We start from the raw sequence: 26,882 nt of genomic DNA, 5'->3' as shown, positions 1-26,882 counted from the left end.
CTCCCTACTGTCCTCCCCCCTAGAACCTGCACGACGCTGACCTCCCCGAGCTTTAATCTGCTCTCAAGTCCTATACCCAGTGTTTGTGGATGGCACCTAGCATTTAATCCCTGTCCCTCCTACATACACCAGCACAATAACTCATTAGAATGCCTCCTCCGGCTCCGGGCAGACAACCACGAGGAGGCGTTTGGTTTTTAAGCAGTTTAGTTATGGCAGCGTGGATCCATCTGTCACTCATGGTCCCCAGAGGAAAAGTACCAACGACTTATTTACATTTGTGTGGAATGTGTGACACTAAGTTTGTTATAAGCAGAGGGCAGACAACCCAGGAAACTGCCCGGGGGGCCACGAGCTGGAAGGGGGCCCCCCAGAGACGGCTGACGTTGGTCCATATCAATGACACGACTTGAATCCCCCTTTGACACTGCAACGACACATTGAGAATTTTCCTAATGGGGCCCCCTACTGTACCTGCTGGATTGCTAGTAAGAGGGGCCAAAGTCAAATTAACCATGAAGCAAACTTATCAAAGAGGAGGAGGAGTTATTTACATTCTTTATTGTTATTCATTTTATATAATAGTAGAGACATTTTTTTGCTACAAAAATGTATTTGTTAAAATTATTGATATTTATTGAGCAATCAATGGTTTTGGATTAATTAATGGTTAATGTTTGTGGGGCTGGTGGTGGTGGTGGGGGGGCCTCCAGAGTCTCTAGAAACGCCCCTGGCTATAAGATTTGGTACAGATGGTTGTTATCCCCTGAGGATGATTGTTGTCATGTAATGTGATGTATTTATCATTTCATTATAGTGTGTGTGTGTGGAGCTTCGTGTATCTTGTCACTGTGATGTTAATTGCTGCAATTTATGTTGTTTTGTATGTTGTTGTTGTTGTAATAAAAAAAGAAAATGACTCTGGAAAAAATTCTTTGGTTTTGTGAATAGTTGGCTTTTTTTTTAAAGGTTTTTTTTTTAAAAGGCTATATGAATTTATGTTTTTTTTTTTTTTAAAGGCTATATGAATTTGTTGCGTGTTTTGTTTTTCTTCTCCTTCTGAAGAACTCTTTGTAGGCACTGATTTTCATGAGTGCTATATACACTTTTCTGTATCACTTAAAAGCTGAACTAAAATGATGGCTTCGTACTTGGATGCCTTTACCAACCAGTCCAGTTAATTAAGAGTTTGGTGGACATGAATATAAAGGGCCTAAGGAGGCTTACTTTGAACATGATGCCACACATCATTTAGGAGTTGGAGTTCATGAGTGTGATTAACCACCTGCTTTGTATGGAGTGACCTATTGTGATAAGGAGACCAGAATAAGTTCACCCCGTCCCTGTCCTGTTAATAAACTCCAGCCTCCCTGACATCCTGCAGACTCCGTCACCTTTCAGAGTCCAGAACAGTGGTGCAGAGGCAGCAGGGAGAAAAACCCCAGCCTCTTCTCATCCACAGAGCCGTGACATCCATCACTGCTATGACAGTGGAGGTAGTGCTGACCTGCAGTCATCACTGCGCTGTGGAGAGCGGGCCTCCACTTGCTGTGTTTTAGGGCCTTCTGGGGGGCATTGGGAGATAGGCACTATGTATAGCCGTGTTGGATGCTGAGGCTGATGAATAGTTAACGGCCCCCAGACCTGAACGTGAGAGGCTGCACTAGTTAGCGTGGCGTGTGGAGGGGGCGACTCGAAATAAAGGTGCTACTGTTGGATTCTAATGTCTCCCTGTTCGCTCATGGAGCCTGACCTAGTTTCACATCAATTGCCTCGCCGTGCGAATCATCCAGACACAGACACACACACAGACACAGACACACACACAGACACACACACACACAGACACAGACACAGACACACACACACACACACACACACACACACACACACAAAGAAGTTGCTATTGAGTAGATTTCCCCTGTGGGTTCTCCTCTGGGAGGTTGAAAAGCAGCAGATAAGATACGAATGGAAACGACACTCATGAGAAAATGTACATACACTGACACAAGTAGCTGCAGTCAGAGCATCCGCTGTTTGTTTATGTCTGTTTGTGGATGTGAACTTGTCATAACACTATATGGCAGAGATGCTGCTCCTATAGAGCAAGGGTTCTCAAAGGACCCCTAAATTGACACAAATTAGACGATGGACTCCTATTGGACAAAATTCTGAAGCAAACACCAGAAATACACAAATATTTGTTCTGAGACTGAAGAACATTACTTTTTTGGTCAATGTATATGTTGACTAAATGGCCAATGGCGTGGATTTATGGAAATATTGTAGAGGAATTTCTGGAAGACAGTGGTACAATTTCTCCAAAAACATTTAAACATTTCTATAAAAAAAAGTGGTAAAAATTCTCAAAAAGGAATAAAAAAGTAAAAGAAAAAAAAAAGATTCTAGAAATAAGTGGTAAGATTTCAAAAAAAAAGATAAAAACATTCTAGAAAAAAGCTTTAAAATTCTCAACAAAAAAAAAGGAAAATAATATTAATGATGATAAAAAGTGGTAAAAAAAAATTATCAAAAAAAAAAAAAGCTTTACAATTCTAGAAAAAGGTGGTAAAATTTCTAGAAAAAGTTGGGGACCCCCTTGAACCCTCTCAAGGACCCCACTTTGAGAACCACTGCTCTAGTGAACCGGTGCAGAGTCATGATAGCAGACGCAGTTAGAGAGTGTAAATAACTGAACAATAAAGCTTGATGGATCTCCGATGGTCCACTGACCCACTGATCTGGAGGGATTCCTCCCTACTGTGACAGACAGGTCAATCGACAGTGTGTGTGTGTACAGTGCAGTGTGTCTGACAGAGAGGCAGGGAGGGTGTGGGTAATGAGGGGCTGAGAGGATCGATGCTCTGTGCACAGCTCCACAATGAAATCAGATTTTAGCCATTTGAAAATGAAAAAAACTAAACAGAAAATCAATGAGTGGTGGTCAGCTGCATGTTGAGGCGGGCTACACCGATAAATCAATGTATGGAAACACTGTGTGACCCCGAACTAGTGGGAAAATGTAAAGACTGATCAGGTCAGTGCTAAAATGTGGATCTGAACATATTTGTTCATATTAAGTCTCACTGCTGATGACAGAGCATCTTCTAATCATCTAGTCATCAGCAGTAAGGATGTTGTCCCAAGTCTCCTGTTAAGATGCAGTATACCTGAGGCAACAGAGAACCACCACTATCAATCAACTAGGGATCTACTGATATGGTTGTTACAGGGCTGATACCGATACCGATTATTAGTAATCAAGGAAATTCATAACTGATATTTCCAACCGATACTCATTTGCAAAAGAAAAGAAATACAATTTTGGTGTCAAATTTAGAAAAACACACCTGGGATTAGACTGAATACATTAAACTGTTTTTTGTACACTGTAAAAATCTTTAACTTTTTGTAGAATAACAAACTCCAACACAGATCTTGGTTCAGTGGGTTCTGTGGGTGGGACAGTGTTACACAGCCAAGAGTGGTGACTTCAGACAGAGAGATGCTGCATCAGAGTCAGAGGAGCACGTTTTAAAATAAATTTGTTTAATAATTTTTTGGTGGGGAAAAAAAAAAAGGCTGATTATCAAAAAAATGCTGAATATCGATATTAACAGCCATGCCGATAATCGGTTGACCCCTAGAATTACCACAACCATTGTTCTCCTCATCATAACAATATGTATCTGTTTTGTTTTTTTTTTACAGTGAAAGTTGCCATTTAAAAGTTACAAAAATCAATCAAAAGTCTGTTAATGACACCAATGCCATGTAACATGTGATGAAGCTAACAGATCAGTTCAGTACAGTTCAGCTGCTGGGTGGCCTTGCTACTGGTTCATTAACTGCCTGATAAGAGCTGTAACCGTTCAGTATCACTCAGTGGATGGAACATGGATGTTATCTCTCTGTCTAATTAAAAGTAGATCCATGTACATTACACCGTGTAGACGTTCTCCGTCAGGTCTACTTGGACAACATCTCAGCTCACACACTTCCCCAGCCAAATGGTTCAAACCTGGAAATAACACAGATAATCAAGCACAGACTATTCTGTGCCGTTATCAAATGCCAAACAGAGAAATTCTAATTAACCCCAAAACCCTGTTGTCCACTCGCTTCTCCCTCCTCACTTTTCATCCAATTTACCACCTATTCTGCCCCGTCGTCCCTGGTGGAGATGGCAAGATTCCTGTAATTACAGCTGACAGACTGACGTTTGGTATTTTACTGCGGGTGTAGGGGTGTGTGTGTGGTGGGGGGGGGGGGGTGGGGGGGGGGCGTTCACGCAGGGAACAGCAAGGAGTTTGAAACGCGAACTAGAAATGGGCTTGTCGGTGCTGTTAATTACTGACGATGGTTCCACAGCGGGGGTTGAGGAGTGATGTGAAAACGTCAGGTATTCATATCTGTATCTAGAGCAGTCAAAATGAGAATGCTTCAAAAAAAGAAGAAAAAAAAAAAGAAAACCACAATCCATTTGAAGTTCCTTCAACATAAAGATGAAATACCTCCGTTTAAGCTCTCAGCCTCTAGGTGCAACAACACTAATCATTTCAGAGCTGCTCATGATTCAGCTCCTGGGACCCCGGCCCCCCCTCTAATGAGGATAGCTGCGCCAGTGCAAAATGAACACACTTGATAATTGCTCTTAATTGGCCTGCGCTGCGGTTGTGTGTGGGTGTGTGGTGATACAGCAGAGAGGCCGTCCTACATCATAAATGATGGAAATTTATTCATTAAACATCTTGACATTTCCTGATGTGCTGCTTCGATCGGGACGCTGGAGGAAGTGCTGCGCTGCTGCTGACATGAGCCTTTACAAGAAGAGCAAAAAAATAGATTGGGCTTAATATTCAATCTCCAATAATCTATACTTATCCCAGCATCACATAGTATGACGGTGATCACAACATCAATCTTGCCAAGACTTCCACACTGAAATGTCTCGAGGGTGCAGCACGTCGCAGAGTAACTCTGTTATGAACTCAGTTACTTTTGGGGAAAAGTAACTAGTAACTATAACTAATTACTTTTTAAAAGTAACATGCCCAACACTGGTCTTAATGATCGTCAAATGTTTTCATGTTGTTGTTTGTTCAACAAACAATATTGTGAAATATGCCTTTTTTTAAGGGAGAATTCACCCAAAATTCAAATTTCACTCATTTTCTACTCACCTTCATGTCGACTGAGACACTGGGAGCTTCCGCTACAAACAAGTTTAAAATATAGACTTATTTAATTTTTTTTGGAACAATTTCTCATGTTGGGGCTTCAATACAAGACGGACATTACAGACGAGCAGTATGGAGGTATTTGGATGTTTTTTGGTGTGTCTTTTTGGACGAAGACAAAGTGAGCCCCGTTCACAACCGTCATATGGCAGTGCAGTGCTGCACGGAGCCCCGCTGTAACTCAGAGTAGGTACAGAGGACTCTGAAACTTCTCCCAACCCTTGGTCGACATGAGGGTGAGTAGATAATGAGGGAAATTTGAATTTTGGGTGAACTATCCCTTTAAGGAGCCTGATTTCCTAAAGGTCTGCAGGCGAAAAAACGTATTGACTTGATATCACCTTCAAACAAATGTGCAAGTTGATCTACTACCGGTGCACGCTGAGTGTTTGGCGTAGCTCAAGAATATGTTTGTTTTCCTCCCCCTAAACACCAACACCTCCAATGGATCAAACTGGATCCCACAATTCAGTCTTTATTTGGGTTACTTAGTAAATCAGTTCCTGAGAGTGGAATACTTATCAGTGTGGTAAATATGGGACGTCCATTCATGGGCTGGCAAAACACAAATAACTACCAACGTTGCTCCATTCATGCATAAATAAAAAAAAAGCATATTCTTCAATAAATAAATGAATATAAGAGTGATGGATGTAGCTTTGAGAGAACCGCCCACTGCACATTACTGATATTTATTATTTAATAGACTCTGGAGGATTGTTGTGACCACGGTGGCAGTTTGTTAATGTGTTGGTTCTAACACATCCCGCCCTGTGCTGCTGTAACAAAACATGCTCTGACAGTCACTGGTCTGCTTCCCACACCCACTGCTTCACTGTAACGCTCCACAAAAAACAAACTTACTAAACATTAGAGGGTGACCACAGGGTCTGTACTCATGGGTGAACAGGAGAGCTGGTGCGTGGGCCGGTTGCCGCGACGAGGGGATGGGTGTCTGTTGCCTCCCCCGGGGGGAAGAAGCAGCACATCGAGCACGCGGGTCACGCTGAGTGGGTGGCTAATACTCTGACTCAGGCTCACGGCTGGACAATGTCAGGCCCCCCCCTGCCCCCCTGCCCCCTTTAGGGCAACAGGACAGAGGAGAGAGTCGCTGAAATAGTAAGACTGTGACAAGTCTCCGCCAACACACGGTCTGCCTCAGTGGACACTGTGGATAATGTGCATCAAAGCAAGAGGATTGTGGAACCACCAGAAAAAAAAAAGTGGCCTGAAGCTGTGTGCCATTTCAAAGCACAGAGGGAAACAGTGACTGCATTTAGTTGCAACAAAGACGCTCCTCATAGGCCCAGATCCCTGTGCACCGAAGATTCACTCTGCACAAATCCTGGGTTACAATCAGGAGGAAAAGTTACACTCTCAGAGACAAAGAAAATAACAAGACACTACACTGTTTGTAAATGTTACTGTGACACAGACAAATCATTTCACTGTTTAATTATCTGTACAACACTGTTTTAATAAACCCAGCTGGACATCTCCTTGTAGATAGAGCAGCCAGTGTGTGTGTGTGGACTGATGAAGATCTAAACTGTGGTGGTTTCAGCTTCATGCTCCTCTTCACTATCAGTCTCTGCTCTTTGCTGTGGCGCCTGGTTCACACCATGCTGATGTTTCTTATGGATAACAAATGAATTGTTTTTCTAAACTACACTATGAGTGTTTGAATCGTGTTTTCAATAATGATAATATAAGAACATCAAAATTCTGTGTGCGTTATTAGTTCAACCAGATTGTGTTTGTTTATTTTTGTAATTTAGATGAAGATCTGATCATAGTTTAGGGCACATTTATATGGTAAATGGAGATATCTCTATAGGAATGTGTGATCAGGTCATCTATCAAACCAATCAGGCTCCCATTAACATGTACATGATTATGATCATGAGCGGCTTAAAGGGATAGTTCAACATTTTGGCAAATTGGCCCATTGCCATAATCTCTATAGTCTGAGTAGGTTCGTTACCTTTAACTGTCGGTGCAAGCTATTTTTAGAACGGCGGAGGAGAGCCGCAAGCTGCTCAGAGCTACGCTATGGAGGCTAATGGAATTTCTTGGTTTCCCTCATCAAATTCATCAAATACACAATCCAACAACTCCACAACGCTCTGGTGGACAAGTTGTGACCTGCACATTCACCACGCTATGAGATAATAACGGAACGTTACGAGACAGAGTTGTTTTAGAGGGAAATGCAGAGACTGCTTGCCGAAAAACTGCCCACGACGGGAACGTGCATCAGCGGTTTCGCATGAATTTACCTCTAAAACAGCGTGACATTGCGATCACGATTCAATTAATGGTGCAGCACTAGTGGAGAGATTATATCTCCAGCCTGACCTGACAACACCTCAGTCAGAGCTGGACAATGTAGCCGGGGGGAAGTCTGGGGCTCACTGGTGCAGCTGCTGCCCCCGAGACCTGACCTTGGGTAAGCGGATGAAAATGGATGGATGACCAGTAGCAGAGTCATGTGTAAATGTATGTAACAGTGGATGTATTCATCAAAACATCCTGCTGGCAGCTGGTCAGCACTAATAGCAGCAGGTAGTGACCTGGAGAGAGGGTCAGTGATGGGGGCGGCGGTGGCGAAGATGGGTTTTTGTGGAGGAGAGAAGATTGTTGCAGCATCGCAGTTTTACTGACTTCCCACAGTTGAGCTGCAGTGCTCTGCTACCCCGGAGGTCAAGATAACTGCAAGAGTGAAACTATCAATTATTGATCTGCCTGGAGGGGGGGGGTGCTGGTGGTGGTGGGGGGGCTGTAATGTTAAGATGGCCCTTCTGATACCGAGACAATCAGCGACGCAACTGTCTCAACTACCAACTATAAAGGTTCTTAAAGGGATAGTTCACCCAAAATTAAAATTTCACTCATTATCTACTCACCCTCATGTCAACTACGAGCTGTGAGAATTCTCTGTCCCTTCTCTGAGTTACGGTGGGGGTCCGCACAGCAGTATTTGTCCATATAATGGTTGTCAATGGATACCAACTTTCTTCGTCCAAAAAGACAGACCAAAAAACATCCAAATACCTCCATACTGCTCGTCTGTAATGTCTCTCTTGTATTGAAGCCCCGACATGATAAATTGTCCCGAAAAAAATTAAATAAGTCTATATTTTAAACTTCCTGTGTCAGTGCCGGCGGAACAATTTCTCATGTCGGGGCTTCAATACAAGAGGGACATTACAGATGAGTTGCATGGAGGTATTTGGATGTTTTTTGGTGTGTATTTTTGGACAAAGAAAGTTGGTATCCATTGACAACCATTATATGGACAAATACTGCTGCGCGGTCCCCCCCGTAACTCAGAGAAGGCACGGAGGACTGAAAATTCTCACAGCTCTTAGTCGACATGAGGGTGAGTAGATAATGAGTGAAATTTTAATTTTGGGTGAACTATCCCTTTAACTGTGATGCATGCAACAACAACTCATAGAGGAGATCAGAAATCAGCCGTGGTGCCGCCGAGTTGTTTTGAACTGGAGAACTGAGACCAAAGGGAAGTCAAACGAGTCGACGCATCTAAATGCCAGATAAATAACATCAGAGCTGATGTTAAATGCCCCTGCACGCAGAAACTATTAGTGTCTGTTAGTTTTTGGCAGCAGACATTTGCAGCCCACCTGAGGAGACACGAAACAACAGGATTAAGATAATGTGAGGGAGGGAGAGGGGGAGAGGGGGAGTGAGTGAGTCATAGTGCCAGACGAAATGAGCTGACTGGATCAGAAGCCTGTTGACACACATTTCCAAACTGCAGCACAACAGCGCTGACCAGCACAAGTGGAAGGCAGAGCGGGGTTCCACGTCTGGTCTGTCTCCCTCAGCAGGGAGGAAGTCAAGGAGTTGCTAAGGTACGGCGGAGCAGAGGGGGGGGGGGCACGGGGAGGCGTCTTTGAACATGAATATTGAAGTGCGTGCACAGACCCCCCCCCTCCTCCCATCTTCACCGAGCCTTCCTCTTTCTCCTCCGTCCAGCCTCAACCATCCTTTCTGTCCCCCCCCGTCTGCTATTGTTGCTGCCTCCTCCACCCCCCCACATAACAGTGACCAACCACAGTGCAGCTGAATTCACCTCCTTTTTTTTTAAGCTTTTCTTTTTCCCCCTCTTTGTTTTGTTTAGGTGGTGGCTGTTTGGGTGTGTGCATGTGTGTGTGCTCAACCAACCCACACAGCAGTGGGAGAGGAGGAGACAACAGTTAAGCGGGAGCGATGTCATTTCCCCCCTCCCTCCCTCCTCCTTTTTCTCTCTCTCTCTCCCTCCCTCTCTTCTCCTTCATCGCCACAGCCATCTCTCTCTCACCATCATTCTGCTCCGTTATGCAATAACACCGTCCTTCCACGGCGGCTGCCCGGCGCTGGAGCCCTATACTGTAACGCTGCTGTCACTGGCAGTAGGCGCAGATCTTTATTGCCATAGTGACCGGCTGGCGCTCCGGCCGTCTCTGCCTCTTCACGCGCAGTCTGCTCCGTGGGATTTTTTAAAATTTTCTACAGCGTTTCCCTCTCCTCAGGAATATCATCATCATCTGTCAGACGCGGCTGATTCCCGGAGCTGCACGTTGCTGCCTGGGTGTCACCGATACGCCGCCAGCTGATCCTACAGACACAATCATGCGCGGTGGAGCTGCCACGGGGGCTTCGCCGAACGGAAGGAGGCTTCTCTGAAAGGCACTAATTGCACTGTTACCCAGCACCACAGGACTGGGGGTGGGTGGGGGGAGCGTGCACGTTTGCCAATACACTGGGGAGGGAGGTGGAGGAATTTAAGCCAAGCGGTGACAGAGAACTCCAGAGACGGGGAGGATGGGAGGAAAAGTGGGGAGGTGAGAAGGTGGGAGGGGGCAAACGGGGAGAGGGGATCTCCTCACCCCCCCAAACAAAGGCTGCTAACACTGTAGCAGCAGCACCTGCTGATACAAAAAAAAAAAAACTGACTGCAAAGATTTGTGTGGGGGCAAACTTGGTCTGAAGGGAAGTTAGTGGTGGTGGGCTGCAGCTGACAGGAGGGGGGTACGGAGCCGAGACGCCGCTCCAAAACAACACTGCCTTCCATCCCTCTGTCTGTCACTTCATCTGTCGCTCACACACACTCCATATGTAGCATGCTGCGGTTTCCAGCAGGGTCCAACCAGCATGCTGGATGATGTTGACTTACACCTTAGACGCCTTAGGGTAAGCATTTCTCTTTCTACTCTGTATTACATTTACTGGACAGCTACAGTGAGACATGGATGAGGATGAGATGAGGATGAAGATGAGGATGTGGATGTGGATGAGGATATGGATGAGGATGAGGTTAAGGATGAGGTTAAGGATGAGGATGAGGTTAAGGATGAGGATATGGATGAGGATGTGGATAAGGATGAGGTTAAGGATGAGGATGAGGTTATGGATGAGGTTAAGGATGAGGATGAGGTTAAGGATGAGGATGTGGGTGAGGATGAGGATGAGGATATGGATGAGGATATGGATAAGGACAAGGTTAAGGATGAGGATATGGATGAGGATATGGATATGGATATGGATAAGGTTAAGGATGAGGATATGGATGAGGATAAGGATAAGGTTAAGGATGAGGATTAGGTTAAGGGTGAGGATGAGGATATGGATGAGGATGAGTACAGCTCATATTTAACCCTGAGCCCAGAATGCTCCTATCTACCTTTTTGCTCACACCTTCAGTTGGAGCTAATACCTCCAGCTCCTTGTCCTTCCCTTCTGAGGTTCCTCTAAAGGGAATGAGGGGGGAGGGGTCACACTCACTTTTGCGTGGGGGTTTAATCATTGATGATATATCAAAGGAGGTGGGTGGGTGGGTGTTTATGTGGGATCTAAATAAATAACAGCTTTAAATCATTCTCTAACATTGTGGGCATGCTGGCTGTCGAGGAAACGGCTCATAAACACCAGCAGCATTCTAACCTCTGCTCCGCGTGGCTGTTGTTTTGTTCGATTCACAATTGATTTACTCTTAGGGGGTGGGGGGTGGGGGAGGCTGAAGCTACACCTGTGTGGGAACATCCTATTGTGACTCAATAGTCTCCATCATTTCCTGTCTCTTCCAGAAACGTGTCCCCCTGCCAGGTTAGCTGAGCGCCAGCACCATGGGCACCACGGTGGTCACCATCGAGGACGTGCAGGCGCTGGAGGCCAAGGAGGAGCAGGAGGAGTCCATCCTGGCCATGCTGGGCATCATCGGCACCTTCCTCAACCTGTTTGTCATCGTGTTTGTTTACATTTACACCACACTGTGACGTGGTCCAGGATGAGAACCTGCCATCATCATCATCAGAAGACAGGACAGGCCGGGGAGCGCAGCGGGAGGTGATATGGACATCTCTTCCAGTGAACTGGACAGGCCGGATGAGGGTGAAGACGGAGAAGCCATATCGCCAAGTCACAGCCATGACCCCGGGAGATAACAGAGGGCTGGAGGACACGACGGGAACGAGGCCATGCAGGGTGAGCAGAGCCAGACACCCACCCCCCACCACCACCACCACCCGCAGTGATCAGGCAGGAAATACAAACTTCACCTTGATCTCATGTTCTTGGACTCACAGTAAAGATGAGCCGAACGAGACGATGCTGATTCATTTCGACGTCCTTTTCCAGACGTGGGACTTTAACCGCCACCTTCCTGAAGGGCTTTGAAAAACCACATGTTTGTGGAAGCAGAAGCTGGGAGATTCGGAGGGAAGCTGGTCTGCACAAACTGTTGCTCAGTCAGACTTCTGGGCCCAGCGTGTCTCTGTCCAGGGCTCCTGTTAGACGAATGTGTCTGTGGACAAACTCTGCTGTGCTGCCATCTCCTCAGAATAACAAACACATGTCTCTGCCGGAGCGTACCTAGAACAGCTCTAACATCATGTTGAGCAGGAATTTATAGAAAAGCCCCGAAAATGTGAAAACCCAGAAGGTGGGGGGTGGGGTGGGGCAGTGAGTGACTTACAGTTAAGTGAACTGAGCGTGTGAAGGCTGAAAAACTCTGATATATTTGTTGATGTTGATTTCAGGTGGGTGACTGCGATCCCTTTCCTGTATTAATGAAGCTTTTATAAATATTTGAACAAAGTCTAGATGTATTGTGCATTTGAACAATAAACATCATAGCACATAACCAAGCCTGATCTGTGAGAGAAAGAGTGTGAGATCAGCTGGTGAGTTCAGCACACATTCAGGTGGATGGTTCTTGTTTTAATGTGATGATAGTGAAACAGACATAGGGATGAAAGCAGCTTGACCGACAGAAGCCTCTTTTCATTCTGATTCAAATCATTCCCAATTTCACGTCGACTGTTTACATGTGATCTATTCTGATCTGGTGTTTACACTGCCCTGTACACACTGCATTTATTCAGAATGGATGTTTTACAGCTGTGTGACAGGCGTAGAGAGCTCTCAATGGACGCACCGGTTCGAGTTGAAATTATCTACAAATGACTCTGATTATTTTTCTTTTTTTATTATCTAATTAATGTTAGTGAGTCAGGCCACGTCGGCTTTTAATTTTCAGGCCTAGTGAGAACTCCAACGCAGATTAATCAAAACATCACATGAAAAAACATCTGGTGAAAGATTTTGAAACTTATATTCATTTTTATCTCATTGCACCATTTGCATGATATGATTCTACCTTTAATCGGTTTGGGAGCAGGATTATTGTACCCTCTGAAACCAAATGAAACTCCATTGGTTTGAGGAGGTGTTTATACGGAGCATTAGGGATGTAACAATTACCAGTATAACTGTTCATCTTGATAAAATCTTTACATGGTAGCAAAAGCGTCTGCGTGTAAATTATTTGGCTTTATCTCAGTGACTGAGCGGAGACGACACAATGTAAGGAAACTTGAGGTTATATAAACATGTTCATTTAATATTGTTGCTGATCAAGATGAACGTACGGTGACTTATTAAGATTAATTCATACTGAAGGGTAGTTACATGTCTGTATCTTTAGCTCAAGAAATTGTATTTTTAATGTTTTACTGTGATGTTTTAAATTAGTTTTAAAGGTAGTTTAAGTAGTAATTTAAACTTGCACTGAAGGAACATTTCCTGATACATAGCTTTGTTGCACTTAAGGGTGTTAGCTACAAGTTTAATTCCTCCCGGCCAGTAGGTGTCGCACTCACACTCACCTGCTGACCTTCAATTGTACTGGTTACTAGGTACGCCTATAGGGAGCGGCCAGTAGCTAAAGCTAAGCTAACGCGAACCATATTTAACGAGCAGCAGCTCCGGTGTTGACAGCGGACTGGAAACACATCTGAATCATTTCACACTAACTCACCTACAGACGAACCAGACAAACCCGCAGTATCACGCCTGCACCGGAAACGTTACAGTACCGGCTGACCGCTAGTTAGCATAAGCATTAGCATTAGCACAATGACATTCCTCCACAGAGCTATCAGGATCTGGCCCCCCCTGAGCTCCGCCTCACGTGACATCAATGTACTAACGCTGTTGGCGCAGAGATCATTTCATGTCGACATGCCAATGTAACCAGATGAAAATGTTTATATATTTTGGACCTGTCAAAATTTATAAAACAATTACTTCTATACCATACTTTTTTTTTTTTGTAAAATTAATACTTTTATTCTGCACTCCTCCAGACGTTCTGTGGATGTATTATTTTTGAAAAATGAATCGTTCTGATGAAAAAGTTATAGCTATAACCTTTAAGAACATCACAATTATATCGATAACTGTGATAATTTGGTCACTTACATCCCTACGGAGCATATTTACTCAGTTTCGACAGTTTAACAGATTCTCATTGGAATATTTGGCTCCATATAACCCCAGCTTATAACTGCTCCTATTGTCCGACAACACACATGGAGAGGGAAGGGAGGGGGGCAATCAGAATGGCCGACATATTCAATCTGATCCAACACACATCTTTGAGAACAAGATTAGCGCTCGTGCCATCTCCCATCCCTGCCCCCCATCCACCTGAAGGTGCCTATGTGGAATGGTAATGAGGGCGGTGCGATGTTGCTCAGTCTCCACCTCATGCTGCCTCCACCCATTCATGTGATTGGGGGGGAAATCCTGTGTCTCCATTTCTGCGCACAGGAGTTAAACCGCTTTATCCAAAGCAAAGGCTTTTCCCCCCAGCCTGGGGAAAACCTCCGATGGAACAAACGAGACACACATCCCGCTGCTCACATATTCATTCACATGCTTGCACAGACACATCCAGCAAAGCGGGGACTGCCGTCTGCTCGGCGGTCTCTACGGGATGTGGAGTGATTAATCATTACCAGCCAGCCTCCAACAGGCCAGTCATGTTAACATCACCCTCCAACATCATGGGCGCTCCCAACTTCAGTGTGAGTGATGGGACCGAAACACACAGCTGCTGCCTGAGTGACGTCAGCTGGTCGACTTTGATTCTCATCATCAGAAGAGAAAAATGTGATGAAGGAATGAGGATGAATTAAATAAATTAAACAAAAAACACAGATTTAACACAAACACAAAAGAATATATCACAGATCTGGAATAACGTGCAAAGAAATTCATCCCTCAATTGAGAGAAATGACCGGTGTGGTGACATTCAGAGGTATTATCGCTCACTAATGGCTTGGCTTCCAGTGATGGAGTGCTGGGCGATGGGGGGAAATTGTAATGTATCCCAAAAGGCTTTGCCAAGACACCGGTGATTCATGTGGAGTGAGGCTGATGGGGCTGAGGAGCTGTGGGGCGGTGGGGAGGGAGGAGGAGGTGGTGGTGGTGGGGGGGTTAGGGTAGGGAGAATTAAAGGCCTGTGTTCTGGTGGACAAGGTAAGACTAAAAGGCAAATAAAAGGTATCTGGGGCCGTTCCGGGAAATAAGGCTGCACTTGCAGGGGATTTATTTCTCGGGGGTGTAGGTGGTGGGGGTGGGGGTCGTTTAGATTTTGACAGTAGTGCTGCTGGTACCAATACCACAATTTGGTGCTTTGGCAGCACACTTTAAACATCTTCTTTCAGTACTTTTTGTCATTTTGTAAGAGAAAAAAAAAGCTAAAACTCAACAAAACTGTTGTTGCTTCTTTTCCTGTGTGAACCTGACTATCATCTGGAAGCAGGGCTGACCCATGAATCGTATTTTCATCGATATGACCATGCATGGGAAACACATCGCAAAAGGTTGCGATGAACAAGGAGAGGGTTCAATTAATGTTATGTTTAATTGATTATTCATATGCAATTTGTTCAATAAAATTATGCTCAATTTTTTTTTGCTTTTGTTCTAATCAGTGTCTCAGGGAACTATCACTAACAGACCAACGTCTTCATCAGAAACAGATTTGTTGAGACAAATTGTGGGAGAAATAAACCTATTACCAGTTGTGGGTCCCTATCCCTACTGTGTGTACAGGTAAGGCCTGCATCTCCACTGGAGGTTGGCTCAGTCTATGTGTTGACTTATGACCAGGATCCTCGGGAGCCTGGTGGGCCCCACGGAGCTGAGGGAGTGGAATGAGGAGGGATGGGTTGGTCTTTAATGGACACTGCAGAATATGGCTAATGATGCTTGGTTTAAATATATTAGTGTAGTAATTCCCTCTAAAGGAGATGTATGAGACGATCAATCATTAACTTATTGATTTGTTCCCTTTCAATTTGTTAAAGCTGCATGCATATATTTTTTTTTCGGTCACCATGGAAACACGGTGACAAGCTGAAGCGAAGCAAAGAGCATGGCTGTCATTCATTTACAGTGTTTCTGTTGATGGATGGATGTCTAACATTTACTCCGCACTAACTAAACAAACTAAACAAAGAAATGTCTGATGACCTTTTACTCTAACACAGAACCAACAAATAATATACAGCTCTGGAAAAAATTAAGAGACCACTCCAAAACGATTGATAAATCAGCTACAGCCATTGGATTCCAGTGTCTATTGAATTCCAGCACAAGCTCACCTCAACTCTACTTACTGAGGCACTGATTAGGTGATCACCTGAACCAGATCATGTTTAATGAAGATTATAAAAACCACTGCTGTGATTATTCAATTGGGGAACTCTTACTAAGTTAAAACATTAGTGTTGTGTTGTTTAAAAATGAATATGAACTTGTCTTCTTTTACATTCAAGGTCTGAAAACGCTGGAACTTCTTTTGTCATTTTGACCAGTTGCCATTTTCTGCAAATAAATGCTCTAAATGGCAATATTCTTATTTGAAATTTGGGAGATATGTTGTCAGTAGTTTATAGAACAAAACAAAAATGGAGAAACAAACAGGAGAAACTGATCATTTTGAAGTGGTTTCTTAATTTTTTTATATGTACGTACACATATACATTCTTCATGTTACCCGTTACCTTTCAAATAGCAGCACAGTGACTTCCACTCTAAGGACTCAGCAACTGACACAACTGACTCAAAAAAACGAACTTGACACACACACTCTGCTGATGTTCCATGTTGTTCCATGTAAGATATCTGACCAATGAGAGAACAGTTGGTTCGCGCAAGGCATTTGTTTACAACTTTGGATGGCTTGGGACTGTTACCTTGTGAACACGAATGACCTACCGTAATTGAAAAATGCAACAACTGAATCATTTTAGCCCCAGAATGTGAACAAAGCAAACAGGCCACATGTCTGAACACACACAGGCTCAGACAAACATGGCCATATCACACAGCAGCACAGCATGACTTCCACTACGAGGTTACATGTTGTTGTGGTTCCACAGCAGGCCTCAGTAACACCTTCAGTTGTGTGAGGGTGGGTTCAGTGCGGAGACTGCAGTTGCATTACTTCACATAGAATTAGCATACAATGGAGAGAGAGCAGCAAGATGGAAGGTCATAAATCTTTGAAGTGGAATTAAGATCCAGCAGTGCACTCCCACACACAAAACACCGTCTGTGATGGGGAGCGAGCACTAACACACACATGTTGTGCTGGATCTCCTCCTCTCTATGTATTTTAATCTAAGCCCTGCCTTATAGGGCTTTAAGATCCTGTCATTTCCATATACGCGTTTGTGTGATAGGATTTATGGTAAGTTAACTTTGTACTATAAAAACCACAGCTATGTGGAAAAATGTGGAAAATGTGTTACAAGTTCAGATGATTAAAGCCCCAGTATGTAACTTATTTGGCTTTTTATTAGCAAAAATCAAATATGTCTTTCATAAATACGTATTTCACTGAAGTGGAATCACACCCACATACAAATGAAAGCTTTCTTGTACCTTAGAATGAGTTGTTACAAGTCGTTATAAATACATAAGTGGGCGACGCACTGAACCGAGGCGACCATGTTGCATCGCCATTTTTTACGTTGAGTGGCAGCGTGACCGTAGGTAACCATAGAAACTCAGCGGAGCTGTGGGCTCGGCCTGTTAAAACTGTCACCACTGTGTAGTGTGAGGAAGGACGGAGGCACCGATGTTGCATTCAGGTGCAGTCAGGCAGACGGCCGTCGGCAAACCAACCGGATGTCATTTTACTGGACGAGAGAAAGACGGAAAAACGTGGGTCAATACGACATCACCATGACAACATATTGTCACGCCTGTATTGTTTTGCCTCGTGCTGGCGGACCACTTGTTTACATAGACGCTTGTTTATCCTGTTACATGCAGCGTCTGTTGTCTGTCTGACGTCTGCCCGATTTCACGTGAATGCAACATCAAGAATATGTTCCGATATGCAACCGCATCACTAGATGGGGGGAATTCCTACATATTATACCCACAATTAGATTTTTCTGCTTTTGGTTAGACCAACGCAATATCGTTCTGTTCGTTCATTCTCTGCATAGTGCTCTTTCTCCGTTATTGTCGTTGACACACACAGAGCACACATGCATGACAGTGGTGCGCGGTAAAAGAGACTCGTACGGTCCAATCGCAAAAATGTGACCGAATGTGTGTTGGAGTAATAGTGAAGCAGGAGGAGCTTCACCGTGACTGACCTGACAATCACACTGCAACACACAAAGACAATAATCTCGGTCACGGTTCCATCAGACCGTCACACCACCAGCCACAGCGCCCTGCTTTTATTTGCACATAAATACTCATAATATCCTAATCAAACAAGATGTTGTAAACTTCATATCACACAGACACACATAAGTGTGTGTCAGAGGTATTTACCAGATAATGAGGAGCAATTACAACACTGTTTTTTATCACTTGTTACTTAATTATGGAACCAGAGGCGCATTAGTGTGCACGCACATGCAAACTCTCTCTCTCACACACACACAGCAGCTCGGCATCAGGCACACAGAGGTGGCACACACACTCAGCTGGATCTGGCTCTGGGCTGATAAGAGCTCACAAAGGGAACAGCAGCTATAAACACTGATGTGAAAATCCTCCTGTCTCTTACTGTACCAAATCTGTTCCATCCAAGCCAACACAAAGAGCGGCCTGATCAAACACAGTGTAGACGCGCTCGCCAGCGACTGGAGGGCCGCTGATCAAACACAGTGTGGCTGTGTGGGAGTAGACAGACGCTGCTGAATCAGGATTTCACCGCTGGAGCAGACTCACAGTGAACCTCTCATTTACAATATTTGGTGATGTTACAGTTACATCTGCTCTTCACTGCAACGTGCTGCTGCCCATATGACAACAGAGGCTCCAGCTTCATGTGACTCAACTAGAGCTGCAACAATTAATCACACAAAAATCGATTATTAAATGAATCGTCAACTATTTTGATAATCGAGTAATCGGTTTGGGTTGGGTTTTTTAAGAAAAAGAGTCCAAATTCTCTGATTTCAGCTTCTTAAATGTGAATATTTCTGGTTTCTTTGTTCCTTATGACAATAAACTGAGTCTCTCTTTGGTTTGTGGACATTTGAGGATGTCATCTTGTGGTTTGAGAAAACACGGATTGATATTTAACATTTTACTGAACAAATAACTAATCGACAGATTAAATGATAATGAAAATAATTGTTAGTTGCAGCCCTAGACTCAACCTCTCAAAATAATGACAATATTAACTCAATAATATGGTTTCCATCACAACTACATCAGGTTATGCATCTCTTACCTCACATTTTTGCATGACAGAGATAAATCAGAAATACAAATACAACATAGAGGTATAAATAATAACTATAGATGAACATAACTGGGGATTCATTTAAATACCACAAGGAACAAAACACTGGTATGAAATGAGGCACATAATCACCTCCAATCACCTGAGACCATTTTGTTAACCAGCCCAACACAAACTGCTAGCTTAGCATGCCTCCAGCAGATGGAGCAGGACAAGTACAATGCTCATGTCCTGTAATCCTGAAACAAACAACAGATTTCACTTACTTCAAGTTCATCATAGTCAACAGAGTCTCTCATAAAGGAACTAAAAATATTGCTGACAGTTTTGTTACTCCCTCTGACTGCAGCCCAGCTACAGAGTCCACCCAGCCCTGATGCTGGCCTCACCTGAACAGACCTGAGTCCTGGTCAGAGCTCAGAGACAAGTCAGACTCAAACAGACCTGAGTTATTAGTTTCCACCCACACAGTGTGCCAACAACATAATATTATACTGGAGCAAAGACAACCAGATGCCAACAGAGCCAGTTCCTTCCACTGTGATGGGATTCAGTGGTATTTCAAGACACTGTAGCTCCACCTGCTGTTTGACTCAGAGAACAAACACAGATTCTGTCTCAGCATCAGAGGCAGAACCTCCCGTTGAGCTGAGATCTAGATCCAGCCCCAAAACATCACAGTCCGTTCATATGATGAACAAACTGAAAGCCAGACCACACACTGACTGATACACTAACATGAATGTATGTGCTTCTGCCATGTTAAAGGGATAGTGTAACATTTTGGCAAATTGGCCATAATCCCTATAGTTTTAGGAGTACCGTAGGTTTGTTACCTTAAATTGTTGGTGCAGGCTATTTTTAGAACGGCAGAGCAGAGCTGCTCAGAGCTACGCTACGAAGGCTAATGGGATTTCTCGGTTTTATGGCAATGGGCGGTCAATTTGCCAAAATGTTGAACTATCCCTTTAATACGATGGCCCTGAGGTGCAAATCACAACAGCAAAAGAGAAAACACAACGCACAATTTGCCATTGTGTTTTCTGTTTTGTTTAGTCATTTGTCGTTGTGTTTTCTCTTTTTGTGTTGTGTTTTGTCTTTTGTTGTTTTCTGATTTGCTGTTGTGATTTGCACCTCAGGGCCACCGTACTTTAATGAACAAGACCACTTCTTTGTGTCTGAAAATACGCCAGTGCGTGGCTGCTCCACTCTGCTTTGGCCTGAGGGAGCAGTGCTCTCAAGCTTTCAACAGAGTACAGAGTGGTAGAGACAGACACCGCCTCCTTCACTGTGTGTATGCAGCGGGGAGCCTACCTGAGTCGTTGCGCAGGTACGAGGACATGGCGGGGATGAGGCAGGACTGGCTGAGCAGCTCCTGCAGCACGGCGGGCAGGGCTGAGCTGTTGTGGGTTCTGCTGTCTGCGGACGAGGCGTCGGCGCTGTGGCAGCTGCAGGATCCTGCTGGGTTGATGTAGCTGGCCAAGACCTGGTGGAAGAACACAATGTACACATGAGTCACGATATTTGCTTACATTGACGCATACGGTATAAGTGCAAGTTTCAAGTCACCTGCTCTGAACCAACCTGTCCTCAGCTATGGAGAGAAGCGCCCTTCATTTTAATATATATTTTTAGGGGGCCTTTTATGCCTTTAATAGATAGGTTAATTATCTTTACTTTCTTACCGAGTTTTATGGTATATCCTTGAAGTAAGCCTGAGGTAAGCCCAGCAGCCCCCTTTCATCTACATTAACTCTCAAATGGTTTGCCAGAGAAATGCAATTGATGGTACAATATGTAATGTGATGAGCATCACACCTCCATTAGAAGTACTCAAATACTAATACTAGAGCTGCAACAATGAATTGATTTATAATACAATAATCTATTATTAAATTAATCGTCACTATTTTGATAATCGAATAATCGGTTTGGGTAGTTCTTTTCAGCTCTGGTTTTGGTACTGGTAATTATCGGCCCAATATTGGCCATAATTAGACAACATTTTGCCCCCTGAGTTGATTTGAAAGCATAATAAATGTTGATTTTTGAAGAGTCACACTTGTTTTTGTTGTGATTACAACAGTGATGCCGGTTTTATTATTTTGTTAAGTCAGAGGCAGAGCTATAGTGTTGCCTTCGTCTTTACTCACTACATTTTAACCTTTCTTATCCTCAGGTGTGTATACTATCAAAAATGTAATTGGTTATCGGCATCAGCAGGAAGTTATCAGTTATCAGTGGGAATCAAAAGTCATTATGCATCCCTACTAAAAGGTTCTGTCCCTCCACCTGCTGCCACTACAGCTTCACTGCTCTAGCACCGATTCTGAACGTGTCTGGGCTCCACAGGAGTTTCACCACTCTACTTTGACACTGTCTGTACAGAATCTACTGTAACACAGCAAAATATAGCTTAGCACAAATATAGCTTAGCTAGAGTTAGCACCTACTGGTTGTCTCCCATCATTCCCATCCTTGTAGTTGCCTGGATCAGGAGACCTACCTGAAGCAGACAGGTGACGTGCTCCTCCTCCAGCCTTTGCTTTGTGAGGGCCTGCTCCACGTCCCAGCCTGAGGCGGTGGATCCGGTGCCGAACCCGGTTCCTTTAGCCCAGTACAACTGCTGCTCCTCACTGGTCCCCGCGCCGTGACAACTGGACATCTGTGGCTGTCGGCATAGAAACAGTCATCAGATGATGTGTCGGACTGGAGGGATTGGCTCGGATGTCAAGGAACATGTCTCACTGATGACTAAACTGTTGGATCTAGGAAATCTAAGTGGTGTCCTTCCAGGTCTCTGAGCTGGTTTCCATGGTCACATGGAGTCAGAGACCTGGATTAAAGTGGTGTGGAATCTAACATGGTTGATGTTTTCTTGGCTCTGCCTTTGTCTCACATTTAAAACAGTGGCTGTTCCTGGGGGGTATCAAGGACGCTCAGCACAAAGGTACAAGCATTTGGCTCACAATCTGTGCTGAGCTCCATAAATCCACACAGTGGTCAGAGAGGCAGCAGCCCTGAAAGCACCATATCAAGAAAAACAGGACCCACACACCCCGTTTGGGTGCCGTTTGGTTTCATTTACCAAGGCAGACAAAGGACAGCTACAGGAATATCATCATGTTAGGGCCAAGGCCACTTGACCTTTGGTGTCACAAAGATTCTTAGGGCCAAAAGCCTTATTGTGGGGCGCTGTTTAGCTCACTGGGTTGAGCAGACACCCCAAATACAGAGGCTATTAGTCCTTGCATGTCATTCCCCCTCTCCCAGTCTATCTCTACTGTCCTGTCAATTATTATTCACTCATACAAGTCATACTTTTACTTGTTCTTCTTGACCACCCACACTGTGCAATATCTTTTACCAAACAACATATATAGTTTTTTTTGTACATAACAGTACATATCTTTGTTTTTTAAATATATATTTATATTATTGTACATAATAAATCCTTTATTTTATTTCTTATTTCTTTATGCATCCTGTACTCTTTAATACTGTTACAGGAGAATTTACCACATGTGGGATCAATAAAGAATAAAGAGCCATATGTCTTAAAGACAAAAAGCCATATTGCATCTGTAGTTTCTGTCATATTTATGAGCATCACCAACCATCTCCATTTGTGTTGATGCTGTAGTGAGACAAAGACAGTGAGCCTGGTTGCAACACAGATGAGTGTGAAAAAACAGCTGCTGCTTTTTGTTGATTTAGTTCTTTTCTGGATATCCCATCAGCCCCTGCTGCTGGGCACAGTGGGAGGAACTGAAGCTGCTGCAGCTTGTTTCAGGGATCTTCTCTGTATCTAGGTTTACCCCTCACAGCTGGGCCAAAGTTTCTATATTCATGATAATCTCCTTCTTCCTTCACCTGTTTCCCTGAATATTGTCTGTTTCTGTGGTGTTAATAAGAACTTCATAGAAACATGCTTCAATGAAGAATAATTATCTCAACTCAAAACCAATTACTGTCTAACTTCACATTGTTTAATTATAATTTGAGAGTAATCTAATAACATATATGACATGTAGAATAACTTATTAACATATTATTTATTGAATAATATTATATAAATAATATGTAACAACAATCTTATCACTTTCATCATTATTACCTTTTACAACATCATAAAAAAAGTTGTTGTGAAATTGGTTCTTATCATTCTGTGTGTGTCTGTGTCCCGTACCTCTGAGACACTGGTGCTGGCGTTAGGGTTGCGGGGGGCGTGGTGGCTCAGAGCCGACAGACAGGCCAGGATGAGGTGGATGGCGCCGATCTCCAGAGCCATGCGGCGGAGCAGCACGCCGTCGTCGGTGGTGAGAGGAGTGCTGCTGAACAACGCCCGCAGCACGTGGAAGGGCAGCGTGGGCAGCACGTTGGCCGACGGAGACTGCAGGATGTGACCTGAGAGGAGGCCAGGGAAAATGATTATGTCTGGAACCTGAGCTCTTTCATTATGTAAAACATGAGTTGCGTTTATTTTTTTAAATTCATTTTTTAAATATAGTTCTATTGCAGTAGAAACACTTTTGCACACCGATTGACAAAAGGTGCGTCGGACGAGGAGAGCGACATAGGCCGGTGAAGAAACTCCCGCACACTTTTTCTTTCACTTTTGCAAATTATTTTTATTGTTTAGAATCTAGCAGCAGCTGTTCACCGCTACAGAGTGAATAGAGAAGAAACATGTGTTTATAAAAAAGGGTTTGTATATGGTAAAAGTTCAGTGTTTTGGCAAATTGGCCCATTGCCATAATCCCTATAGTTTTAGGAGTAGGTTCATTACCTTTAATTGTCGGTGCAAGCTGTTTTTAGAGATAATAACGGAACGTTAAGAGACAAAGTTGTTGCAAATGCAGAGACTGCTTACTGAAAAACTGTCCCCGATTGGAACGCGCATCAGCGGTTTTGCATGAATTTACCTCGAAACAACTCTGTCTCGTAACGTTCCGTTATTATCTCATAGCGTGGTGAATGTGCAGGTCACAACTTGTCCACCAGCGTGTTTTGGAGTTGTTGGATTGTGTATTTGATGAGTTTAATGAGCAGCTCGCGGCTCTGCTCCGCTGTTCTAAAAATAGTTTGCACCGACAATTAAAGGTAACGAACCTACTATTAAGACTATAGGGATTATGGCAATGGGCCAATTTGCCAAAATGTTGAACTATCCCTTTAAGGAAACATGTGTGGTGAATAATGACTAATTTCTTATTCCACATGTCAGTCTCCAGTCTGCTGGGACCTGCATCGCTAACACGGCCTCTCACTTCAAAACAAACAAAATGTTCATGAAAGATTAAGAGACATTATTAATATTCAGAGTGTGTGTGTGTGTGTGTGTGTGTGTGTGTGTGTGTGTGTGTGTGTGTGTGCGTAGACAGGTCGACCTCAGTGAATGTCAGAGTTGGCAGCTGCTTTCAGACTTACTGCCCTCTCCATCATCTGTCACTCCCAGCACCAGGCGCAGCAGACACTGGGCGTGCTTCCTCTCCTTCAGCAGCACCTCGGCGTAACCTGGCAGGCGCAGGAAGAGGCCGAACGCCGCCAGCGAGTGGGCGGGGATGGGGGACATGGTCTGCACCGAGGACGAGGACGACGAGGACGACTGGGACTGCTGCTTGTTTATGGGCGGCGGCTCGGCGGCGATGGACTCGGGCGCCTCGTACACCAGCTCGCCCGACTGCTCGATGGTGACCCACTCGAACTGGTCGCTGTCCTTGGGCTTCTCCTGCGTGGCTGAGGGCACCACCGGGGCGCTGACCTGTGAACCACCGTCCAGGAGAGAAGAAGGTCACTTAAGCAAAGCTGACAGGTGAATGTGAGACGGTGCAGACTGGTGTATTTACTATGTGAGCAGAGGAGTTGTTTGACCTGCAACCTGATGTTTTCTGATGAAGTGAAGAACTAAGTCAAAGCACAATATTTAAACAAGGAGACAGACTTCTGCAGATATCACACAATACCAAAGTGAAGATCATCCCTCAAATTTAAAGCAGAAGTAAGTGATATATTTGTGTTAATATAAGTCTTAAATAGTTATATCTTCCGACAGCAATCACTTACATAGAGTGTTTGGACTGAAACACGGGTCTGTCAGTCACTCTGCTCTGCTCTGAGCCGAGGAGAAAACATTTATCGTATCCTACAGTTTTTATCCAATGAGGAGAGAGAACGGCATGCAGGGCTGTGTGTGCAGCCAAGGAACGCCGTGAATGTGGCGACGTAGCAACGAGGACTGTTATGGTGCGTTCAAGGAAACTCGTATTTTTCCGACCGTGAAGTCGTAGGACCAGTTCGATCTGGTACGAGTTCACCGGTCAGAAGTTACGAGTGGTCGTTATAGTGACTTTCACCGGTAAAACAGGTCGGAAAAACACGAGTGGGTTTCCTGGAACGCTACAAAGTCGTAAGTTGTGACTTGAAGCTGTAATTTACGATTTCAAAAGCCTGCCTGGAACGCAGCATTAGCGAAAACGACCGGACCACTTACTTCTGCTTTAACCATTAGTTCAGTGTTTTTCAACCTTGGGGTCGGGACCCCACGAGGGGTCGCTTGGAATTCAAATGGGGTCACCTGAAATGTCTAACTGATAAAAAAAATAAATTACTGATGAAAATATTTTTTACCTAATTATTACTCTTTTTAAAATTATGATTAAAGACGCCACACACAATCCTAAACAACTGTATTCTATACTTTCACTTTCTCAAATTCAAATAAAATGCAGTATATAAAAATATCTGAGCTGGCGCATCTTGAGTGACGTGGTCGCCAGAAATTTGTGATGTCATAATGGCGTCGCGAGCCAAAAAAAAAGGTTGGGAACCACTGCATTAGTTTGACTCTGCCCCTAACTCTTAGCTGAGAGGTGGAGTTCGTGTGGAGGGGAGACTCTAGTGGTTGCTGGTTTGTGTCAAGCATACATTTACCCACCAGTCACTCAATGAGGCCATTCCATTCATTATTCATAATTTTAGTCCTTAGTAAAAGATGAGTTACACAAACACATCAATAAGGATTAATTTATCTGTAGAAACCATACTGATTCTGACTGTAAACATGTTTATTTCTGCAGGAGTTCCTGGTAAAGGGAGGGGGTAGGAACTTCTACAGGAACCATCCTCTCACTCGGCCCTCTCAGTGGCCGTGTTTCCACTGCAGAGTCGGACCCCGCGGCGACGTCATGAGTTTCGATCGCCGCTTTCGACCGTGACGTCACCCAGGCAGGTCGCAAGCACATGCACAAAAATCATAACAACAACGAAGAAGGATGGAAGGAGCTGAGGCGGTAGCCGCGTTTCTGGTTTGTGTGTTTGTGCGCATGGCGGTTGATTGTAATCCTGCTTGAGTTTTTTTTTTTTTTTTTTTTCACTTTTCATGGCATTGTTTTGCGGCGTGATGGATCCCCAGTGTGTCGAGGTGCGCTGATATTTTCATTTCGCCGCGATGACTCAAACCCCCTCTGAATCTCCTCGGTGCCGTAGACTGCAATCATGTCTGCACCTCACCGTCGGTCCATTTGTGTACATCTTCCTGCTGTTTTCTTGTTGTTTACAGCGGTGT

At 44.2% G+C, this 26,882-nt stretch overlaps 1 protein-coding gene across 12 annotated transcripts in view; it reads right to left on the bottom strand.

Moving 5' to 3' along the window:
- The window catches only part of birc6 (baculoviral IAP repeat containing 6), a 169,842-nt gene that overhangs the window by 55,314 nt on the left and 87,646 nt on the right, over positions 1-26,882 (bottom strand). For all 12 annotated transcript variants that reach the window (XM_085800868.1, XM_085800872.1, XM_085800877.1 and 9 more), the window contains exons 61-64: positions 24,746-25,079; positions 23,505-23,722; positions 21,822-21,986; positions 20,630-20,801 (exon numbers count right to left, since the gene is read on the bottom strand). In XM_085800868.1, coding sequence (XP_085656994.1) covers positions 20,630-20,801; positions 21,822-21,986; positions 23,505-23,722; positions 24,746-25,079 — 889 coding nt within the window. The remainder of the gene's footprint in view (positions 1-20,629; positions 20,802-21,821; positions 21,987-23,504; positions 23,723-24,745; positions 25,080-26,882) is intronic.

The sequence above is a fragment of the Trachurus japonicus genome, chromosome 15, assembly GCF_045865225.1.
Source record: "Trachurus japonicus isolate A0001 chromosome 15, Traja_1.0".
In the NCBI taxonomy this organism is placed as follows: Eukaryota; Metazoa; Chordata; class Actinopteri; order Carangiformes; family Carangidae; genus Trachurus; species Trachurus japonicus.
This window is presented reverse-complemented; position numbering and strand designations above follow the sequence as displayed.